Source organism: Hipposideros armiger, unplaced genomic scaffold, assembly GCF_001890085.2.
Source record: "Hipposideros armiger isolate ML-2016 unplaced genomic scaffold, ASM189008v1 scaffold_91, whole genome shotgun sequence".
Lineage (NCBI taxonomy): Eukaryota > Metazoa > Chordata > Mammalia > Chiroptera > Hipposideridae > Hipposideros > Hipposideros armiger.
Window position 1 is genome coordinate 3,491,847 of NW_017731441.1, and position 10,485 is coordinate 3,502,331.

A 10,485-nucleotide genomic window follows, 5' to 3' on the forward strand; every position below is an offset into this window, starting at 1 on the left:
CAAACGAGAGTAAAACACTGTAAATTAGTTAAGCATTAAACTCAGGTTTAATGCCTCTCTGTCACCTAAAGAAAGCTAAAGAAAGGAACTACTGAAGATGACAGTGGCAATTAATGAACTTGAAAACAGGTGAATTCATGAGCCTGTTCTTAGAAAACTGTTCCTCCAAGTAATCAAGAAAAAAGAAAAACACACTTTAATCAGGAAGTCCAAATTATCTCAGATATAGAGGAAATTGTTTTAAAAATATACTGTGCTTTTGGGGGGATCGTTCCACTGCATATGTTAGTACAAGATTGTTCTGTTAAGCATACTTAATATGTCAAATATATTAAATTATATGGTTTTAAAATTTTGTTTTACAGTCTATTGTACAAGTGGAGACATTAGGAGAATTTGGTGTGTTCTTTACTCTTTTTCTTGTTGGCTTAGAATTTTCTCCGGAAAAGCTGAGAAAGGTAAGGATCTTATCAGTCTGTGTTATTATCCACAATTAACATAAATGATTTTGGTTTATTTTCTTTTAACAATTGTTCATGACTTGGCTATCAAAGTAAATATTTTTAGAATAGAATATGATGTTTTAGTTTGATACTATTTATTGGAATATAAATTCTACAAGATAAAAAATGTTAGAAAAGGTGATAATTCATTGAATAAATGGAAAATTACAAAAGAAGTCTGAGAAGTAATATGTTTGAACTTTAATATATGGGTCCCTCCAAGAAGGTCCAAAACTGTTAGAGGCTGAAATATCATAGGGATTGAATACTCAGTGTATTACCCTAGAAAAAATTACTAATTCCAATTCCTAAATATTTGGCATATTTTGATTTTATTGTTCTATCGCTGTTAAATGAAACTATTTGAAAGATTAATAATAGGACCATATGTATGAGTAAATGTTAAAATAATGGCAGCAACAGTTGCCTTCTAAATTTATTTACTTTTAGAATTATTACTTTGAATGCTGAAATATTCCAGAATGGAAATAAGAGTTAAGTTGGAATAAACACATCACAGAAGAGGAAAATAGCTGATTAACAAGCTGATGGGGAGGATAAGGGAATAAAAGGACACTACTGGTTACAAAAAAATGTAAATTAAATCAGATACCATTTTGCTTACCAGTATTAACTAGAATACTAATATTAAGTGAGCAAAAGGTTTTTAAATGGCTGCGAGGGGTAATAAAATAGGTATTCTTGAACCAGATTAATGAAAGTTACAACTAGTGTACCCTTTTTGGAGAGCAGTCTAGCAATTTGACTTTAGAGCCTTAAGCAATAGCTCTACTCCTTGGCGTTTACCCAAAAGAAACAATCAAATATAAGGTTTTTAAAAAAATTAACCCACAAAAGGTATTCAGCTCCTCATTGTAGAATTTTTATAAGCAATTAGAAGAAATCTAATGGTTAAACTATGATATAGTTACTTGATAGAATATTATGTGGCCATTAATAATATTACATGAATGTGTAATAAAGAAAAATATGTTAAAATGCTAAACTTAAAAAGAAAAAAAATGAGTATATAGCATGAATGTGGCAATCCAAAAGGATCCCAAATGCATAGGAAAAAGCAACAGGAAATAGTGTACCAAACAACTGGATGACTCCTTTTTTTTCCTTCTCCATATTTTGCAAGTTTTCTATAATAACCAATATATACTTTTTACAATAAGGAAAAAGAAACTTTTCATTTAAAGTCTTGTGTTTGTGTTCAAGAAGTAACTACTCTAATTTTGCTGCCCTCTTTTCCCGTTTGTCTCCTTAGTTTATCGTGTTATTCTTTGACCTTTGTTTCCTTTGACCTCATTTTTTACTATTAAAAGCTCTATTTGTCCATCTACTGATTACTCTCACTTCCTTTGAATACTTCCCAAGATATGCCATCTCATAAAGCATTCTGAATTACTTTAGTGTTTTCTCCAGGTACCTTTGTATCTTTTCACATGCTTCTGACAAGATAACCTCCATATATTAATTTCTAAATTCAAAGTCTAAGAAAATTGGCTAGTTTCCTGGGTCCTAAAGAAAAGTGGCTGTGTTCTTCCTGTTAATTCTGTTGAGATGTGTGGTGGGTGGAACGGAGGAAAACAGCTTGGATGGTGAGGACCTCCGAAGTCTCCAAAGGAGCTGAGAGGCCGAGCAGGAGAATCATCCTGGGCCCCATGAAAGTACAGGTCTCCGATTCGTAGCACAGCATAGGCTCATCCGGGTTTTCACATGTGTTTAGTTTAGAGAAGTTCACAGCAAACAGGGATGGTTTAGAGCAAAAAGGGTCAAAGTTCTGTTTCTCCATCAACTAACATTGCCATCTCAACAGGGTTCCTCACGCCAGTGTCCTCATCTATACAGTGAGGGATTTGTAAATTCAAATTTTATTCTGGCTCTAAGTTTTCATAATTTATATACTGGGGGTGCCAAAAAATGTGTACAAGTGGACACTTTGGTCAGTGTTGCTCAAGCAGTAGTTTGCCGTAATCAGAAATGTCTGGACGCTGACGGTAACCACTTTGAGGACCTCTTGTAATTGTAGAAGCCAAATGTGACTTGTATTCATCCTTTGTTATCGGTATGTATTGAGTATTACAATTTTAATACAGTTTTTCTTTCTTAAAATGTGTATGCATTTTTTTGGCACCCTCTGTGTTTCTCCACTATAGCATTCAATGTTAAACAGAAAAATGATGTTATACAATATCATGTTAACATAATTTTATTTTTATTTTTCAATTACAATTGACATTCAATATTATTATATATTAGTTTCAGGTGTATAGCATAGTGGTTAGACATTTATATAATTTCCAAAGTTATCCCCCCAATTAGTCTAGTACCCACCTGACACTATACATATTTATTACAATATTATTGACTATATTCCCTATGATGTACTTTACATCCCTGTGACTATTTCATAACTCCCAATTTGTACTTTTTAATCCCTTAACCTTTTTCACCCAACCACCCAACCCCCCTCCCATCTGGCATCCATCAGTTTGTTTTCTGTATCTATGAGTCTGTTTCTGTTTTGTTTGGTGGTTTATTTTGTTCTTTAGAGTCCACATATAAATGAGATCATATGGTATCTGTCTTTCTCTGTCTGACTTATTTCACTTAGCATAATACCCTCTAAGTCCACATATGTACCACATCTTTATCCAATTGTCTATTGATGAACACTTAGGTTGCTTCCATATCTTGGCTGCTGTAGACATAGGGGTGCATATATCTTTTTGAATTAGTGTTTTGGATTTCTTTGGATAAATAAATACCCAGAAGTGGAATTGCTGGGTCATAAGGTAGTTCTATTTTTATTTTTTGAGGAACCTCCATACTGTTTTCCATAGTGGCTGCACCAGTTTGCAATCCCACCAACAGTGCACCAGTGTCTCCTTTTCTCCACATCCTCACCAACACTTGTTGTTTGTTGATTTATTGATGATAGCCATTCTGACAGGTGTGAGATCGTAGCTCATTGTGGTTTTAATTTTCATTTCTCTGATGATGAGTGAGGTTGAGCAACATAATTTTCAATATAAAAGCTGCATACCTTTATCAGAGTGATGATATTTACATTATGTTTTGGGAGGTTTTGCACACTCAATCCTTTTAGTTTGCATTTGGTGATGCAGCCTTAGCGAGAGCTCAGGAAGGAAGGTTTGTGTTGTGTGAGTAAGCTTAGTAAATATGATGTGGTCTGATAAGTGGAAAGGACACCAATTAAGTGACTTTGGGCAGTGTTCTTTACGTCTTGTCTGGAGTGAGCTGGGGTGGGTAATGTCCATTCAGCTCTGATGTGGATCCTTTCTTACCAGTCCGTCCCTGAACGCCAGAGAGCCTTGTCTGCTGCCCCCGTGTGGCAGCCCTGAAACTTGACTGATACCAAGAATGCATCCTATCCCTTTGGGAGGCCTATGCGCTTGGATTGCAGAATGTTTATATCTACCTAATAAACTGCATTATTAAGTAACACGTTTGTTTTTCTTTTTCTATTTCTCAGGTATAAGTAACTGGTAAAGCTTTAGAGCACCTGAAGTAACTAGTGTAATCGTTCTGAGTTGTTAGGACTCCTTCTGTATGGGTTACCCATGTGTCATGGTGGAAAACTATTTAATAAGGTTTTTGAAGTAGTATTAATTGCCAGAAAACCCCTCTTGGGTCTTCTGTGAAATCTCCTAAAGGTCTGATTAAAAACTATTCAAAATACCAGTCCAGAAAATACTTCTTCCTTGACACTAAAGAAGGTTGGTCTTTCTGTTCTGCCCACTGGTACCACTGATGGTCTGAATCAGTTATTTGTAAGTCGTCATCTACTGTCTTACTTCATTCTTCTAGCTTCATTTAAACTGTCCTCTAAATTTTATATCGTAATAGTTTAGTTTCTGTCTCTCTCTAAAAAGGTTATAAAGTCATTGGAGCAGGAGTTCTTTTTTCATGCTTCTGTTTCTTATTTGTTCTCTCAGCAAATACTTGTTGAGTGTAATGTTCCACACACTCTGGTAACTTCTGATTGTAAGGTAATATATACAATCCACATGATCCCTGTCCTTTTGAGGCTTATATTTTGAGATTTTAGAAAGATGTGTGGGAGTTATGAACAGAAGTCCTAGGAAAAGAGGAAAATAGAACTCGAGAGTATGTGAGGCCATCCATGCATCTGGGTATGTGGTCCCCGTGCCCAGGGCATGGGGCCTTGACTGAGAGGATTCCCCATCAGTTACTCAGACTCCACTGTGTGAGGAGTTGCCTGGGGCTACTGCTGAACAGAAGGTTCTGATATGGGCGGCCTGAGGGCCTGTATTACTGTGAGTGCAGGTGGTGCAGGTGCTCTGGTCCAGGGTCTCACGTTGAACAGGAAGCTTCTAACGAATGCTCCCTCAGGATTTTTTCTGGACTCATTTCCCACTGTTGTCCCCTCCACACCTTGCTTCTTGGGCTAAATGGATTCTGGCCTTCCTGACCAAGGTGTGGCAAGACACTAGATAATATAAATATAAAATAATATAAAGTCTAAAGTTTGCTCTGGTAACAACCTCAGAAATCATTTAGTGTCACCTTTCTCTACAGATGTCGAAACTAAAGTAGAGAGATTGTTACCTATGCAAGGTGCACAACCAGCTAGTGACAGGTTCAAGCCTGGACTCTAGGCGTCCTTTGCAGATAGGAATGCCCTGAGGGCTAACACTGTTTACAGGAAGGACTACCTAAAAGCTGTGAACCCTAAAATCTAACATGCCCAACCTTCTCACAAGCTGCAGCTGGTTATATGGGTCCAGTCTAGTCCTTCACCACTCCTTGGCTCTAATATATAGGAAGAGGAAGAATTATTAGAAGGAGATTAGCTTGTGATAGTTGTCATCACTGCCAAATACAGGAAGTAGGGAACATGAAATTTGAACTTTTGAGGAGGAGCCTTTGGGGGCTAAGCTTCTCTCCCCTTTGGGAAGGAGGGAGTGGGGCCTGCGTTGCCAGAGTCACATGGCAGAAGGCAGATTTGGCTCTGCATCAGTTCAGTTACCCCTGTTGGGCTTCTGCATTTGGGGCTTTACAGGGTTGGGAGGCTCCTGTAATTCATTTCCTGAAGTTTCCGTGATAAACAAGCAGGCAGGCAACTGGTTACAGCCATGCTGAGGGCCAGGGTGTGTGTGTGTGCTTGTTCAGCTGCAGTAGGAAATCAATACCCGGCCATAGGAAGAGCCTCCTAGCTGCCCTGACTCCCAAAGAAAATGTCATGATTTTGCAGGAAGTACTGGTTTTTAGCAAGAACCAGAGCAGGGGGGCGGAAAGCTCACACCATCCAGAACACCCGAAGGAGAGTAGATGTGTTGAGACACAGACAAGGCCGGCCAGCTTGTAGGGCCTCTACACATTTGCGTTTGACTTTTCTGTGCCAGAGTTGTGCTGAGCCACGTATCTCCTGCACCTCCTGAGTCCCTGTGAACTCTTTCAGTAGAGGGCCTGGATGGGGGAATCGGTTTTGATTGGGAGGGTGCAGTGAGGAAAAGAAAATGAACAAGTGCTTTAGAATGAGTTTCGGGTGAATTTCATTTGTTAATATGTAATATTCATATTTGTATAAATATCAGATAGTTTTTATTATGTTGTCTTTTCAACTAGATTGAAAATCCCAGAGGATCGGATCAAACCTGATTTCTTCACATTTTCCATCATGTTTAGCGCAGTGCTGTGTGCCAAGGCATGCCTAATCAATATTTGTTTAATTATCGAGCCATGCTATCTGGTTTATGTCCTGACACGGACTTCATGGGACCCTAGGCAAGTCACCTACCCTGGGCTTTGGTGTTTTCATCTAGAAATGGGAGAGAAAGTGATATCTACCTCCAAGATATGTTCTGAGGATTAAATTAATGCACACAGACATGTATATACACAGAGAGACATGTGTGCTTAGTTCCTACAAGAATACCTAGAACTCGGAAAGCCTTATGCTAGTGTTTACTGTTTTTATTGTGTTAAGATTACAACTTTGGATGTTGTGCTGATGGGTCCATTGCAGAGTTGCTTCCTGAATATACACAGTCTATCGTGCATATTCCTGAAAGATTCAGCCCTGCCCCATTACTGGACAGTATATGTGTATGTGCTCTGCATGATGCCAATGAAGAGATGGCTTATTGTCACTAAAATGTATGTAAATGTGTTCTCTTTAAGGTGTGGAAGATATCCTTACAAGGACCATGTTATATGACACTATTAATGATTGCATTTGGCTTATTATGGGGACACCTTTTACAGATCAGACCCACCCAGAGTGTCTTTATTTCTACTTGCTTGTCCTTATCAAGCACACCCTTAGTGTCCAGATTCCTCGTGGGCAGTGCCCGGGGTGAGAAAGAAGGTAGGTGATGACGCATTCTAAGTATATGTTGATGCATTACATATTTAATTGATTGAATTCATTCAGAAGGCCTGTTAGAAAAAATTGCAACTCTTCCTCCCTCCCTGGGGTTTTCCTAACAATTATGGGTACTTGTGCTCACGTACCCTTAAGAACTGATGTCCCTATAAATTCAGCTTCTCCAAACTTCTCCTTAACTAAGAAAAATGCCTTTTACATGCTTATAAATTTAGGACAGTTTGAGGACCACGTTTACAAAGAAATGAGTCTACATTGAAAAATACATTGAAAACTGGTGGATTTAAGACATGAATGTGCTACCCCAAACCTGAAACTAGACAATGTATGGTGTATATTCCTGAAAGATTCAGGCCTGCTTCATCACTGGAGCCAGTTCCACCCACCTCCAGAATTCTAGTTATGTAAGATAATTAAACGTATTCATTGCCTCCTGTCAATTGGCGTTCTGTTACATGCAGACTTAAAAAAAAAAAAGGTTAATGTGCACTGTTTCACTGCTTTACTTCTGCAAATATTGGGAGGTGACATAGTTTTGATACCTTTTTTCTATAAAATACATAAGAACTTTGTTAATTAAAGGTATTCTCACCTTGTACTTTGGCATTGGTTTCATCGGTGTGTGAAGCGCTGCCATTTCTAAATCACTGTGTATTGTGAAATCCGATTTGATCAGAAGCTTGGAAAGAAACATCCTGAGTTGTTGCTCAGTGGCACTGTCTTCCGTATACGGCTAAACTTTGACAGCATTGCCATTGTTTATATCATGTTTATTCATTATGGTAATTTCCACCGTTTTGCTCTTAGTTTGTAAAAGTCCGTAAAAAACAGGGTTAAAATGTCATAGTAACTTCGCACTGATACTTGCCCTTTATCAACACACAATAATGAAAGGGAAAATATGAGAAGAGAACACCAAAGCAGTGCAGCTGACCTCTCCAATAAACTGATCTTGCAGGGAGCAGAGCTGGCCTAACAAGATAAGAGGAGTCATTTATGGGTTGCATGTTTGGGAGGTTGGTAGACATACTGAAGAACTTACATTTCTATAGGAAAATTTATAATGAAACCTATATGTTAAAAATGTAATATACCCGTAGCGCAGTTAGAAAATATAATTTGAATAAAAAAGGTTCAACTTGTAATAGCCACAAAAAATGCAAGGTACTAAGGAAAAAAATCTCTGAAAAGATATGTGTGGTTTTTGAGGGTAAAATTACAAAATGTTGTAGACGAGAGAACCCATGAATGGAAAGACTCAATACATAAGGATGTTGTTTCTCCCCAAACTTAGAAACAGCCATCCCAGTAAAAAATCTGGCAAAGTTTTTCATGAAACTTGGCAAACTAATCCTAAAGTTCATTTAAGATCAAAAGACTAGAATAGCCAATATTAATTTGAAGTGAGGCGCTTTCCCACAGATATCAAGACCTATTGTCACGTTACCGTACTCAAGGTGGTATGGTATTGCCCAGGCAAAGACAGGGCAAGGGTGTAGAATAGACACCCCCAACACTACAAATAAGGGGGCTGATCAGTGAATGAGAACTAGTTATCCATACAGAAAAAAATAAAATTAGAGCACTACCTTGAACTATATACACAAAAATCAATTCTATATGGATGAAATACGTAAATTTGAAGAGCAAAACTTTAGAGCTGTTAGAGGAAAATATCCTTATGACCTCGTGACTGTTAAAGAGAATTTCTTAAAATGTGAAACACAGAACCCAAAAAATATATATTGATAAATCTGAACACATTAAAGTTTGTAACTTTTTTAAAAAGGAATTTTTTTTTATAAGCCACAGACTGGGAGAAGACATTTTATATATATATATATATATATATATATATATATATATATATATATATATATATAAAATGTGCAAAGGAGTAATATTTAGAATATATCAAGAACTACAATAATCAAAACAAATGGAAACCCAGTTGGAAAATAGACAAAGCATCCTAAAAGACAACTTACAGAAGAGGAAACCTGAATGACCAATAAACATAAAAAGATGTTGAACCTCACAGTAATTAGGGAAATGCAGGGGAGGACCACTAAGATGCCATTTCACATTAGTGAGCTGGCAGAAAATTTCACACAGACGCACCATGTATTGGTGAGAATGTAGAGTCCCTGGAACTCTTGGGTGCTGTTAGTTGGAGTGTGAATTGGTTTAGCTGCTTTGGAGAACAATTTTGCAAACAGGAATTTCCATTTCTGGAGTCATATCCTAGAAAACTTGCAAAAGTGAAAGAATGTTCAAATGAATTATTTTTAATAGCAAAAAATTATAAGTAATCTGAGTATTCAGTAATACAGTGAATAATGAAATTATGGTGTATTCATGTACTCAAATACTACAGAAGTAAAAATGAATTAATCATACAGTATTGAGGGGGGAAAATACAAGATACAGAAGACATCTGGTCTGATAACATTTACATAAAGTTTGAAATCATGCAAAGCTTTATACTCACAAACTTGTACATGGGGAACATGAAGAGATGCCCAAGAATGATGCCTCCATCACTCTTCATATGTGGGTTTTTGTTAGTTGTGCCCAAATTCTGTTCCTGTTCTATTTCTCAAGATTTCCAGTCAATATATCAGATATTGGGGCCCAAACCCACAGAGGGGGCCAATAAATAAATCCACTCTTCTATACCCATTCTCAGAACCCACAGGATTATAAACAAAGAGGCCAGGCAGATGGAAGTCACACTAGCAGCTTGATTATGATGAAAAGTGGTGTAAAAGATGTGACAACCGGGAGCTCCTGATACCTCTGCCCAGCATGGGGCCTGCAGCATGGAGCCGCAGCGGCCTCTCTTGAGGGCCTGCCCTGGGAAACTCAGGCCTGCAGAAGACCTCACTCTCTCACCTCACCTGGGCTGCTGCTTACCAGGGGAAGAGGGGCTCCTACCCACTCCCAAGATCACGCTCATTTCTGTGGGAGTAGCGTAGGCAGGTTAGGGCACAACACCAGGAGTGGTTAGGGGAAATATCATGAAAACAAGCAAAGGAAGGGGGTGTTCCAGTAAATGTACATATCACAGCACATTTGTGATAATGGGAAAATTGAAAACCCAAGCACCCATTATCGATTGGGGAATGGGTAAATTGTGGTGTATTCTACAGCAGTTTTAAAAATGAATCCTTGTGTTGTGTATCAGCATGGATAATTTTCAGACATAATGGTGAACAAAAAAAAAGCACGTTGTTGAAATATTGATTATATAAAATTTAAAATTACAAGATAATAAACTCAGTGTCGTTCCCAAATATACAGATGTTATTATATTGAAGTATAAAAACATTCAAGGGGATGATAAATGTTATAAGGCACTGATTGGAGATGTGGCAAGAGAGAGTGGGACCCAGCTGCAGATGGTTGAGGGCTCAGTAGAAGTACTTGCAGTATCTTCTTTTCAAAGACTGAAGCCATGGTGTCAAAAATTTAAGATTTAGCAAAATTCAGCAGTGGGTGTTTGTTATATTCTTTGTTTTCTATATTTAAAGTACTTAATAAAAGAAATGGAGAACAGGAAAACATTTTAAATGCTTATAGTAGGGCCGGCCGAGTGGC

The 10,485-nt window shown here is 37.7% G+C and overlaps 1 protein-coding gene across 3 annotated transcripts in view; it reads left to right on the top strand.

The window, feature by feature from the left end:
• SLC9D1 (solute carrier family 9 member D1) overlaps positions 1 to 10,485 on the top strand; it is a 68,001-nt gene that overhangs the window by 18,453 nt on the left and 39,063 nt on the right. For all 3 annotated transcript variants that reach the window (XM_019644795.1, XM_019644796.1, XM_019644794.1), the window contains exons 6-7: positions 366 to 458; positions 6,681 to 6,867. In XM_019644795.1, the coding sequence (XP_019500340.1) occupies positions 366 to 458; positions 6,681 to 6,867 (280 nt within the window). The remainder of the gene's footprint in view (positions 1 to 365; positions 459 to 6,680; positions 6,868 to 10,485) is intronic.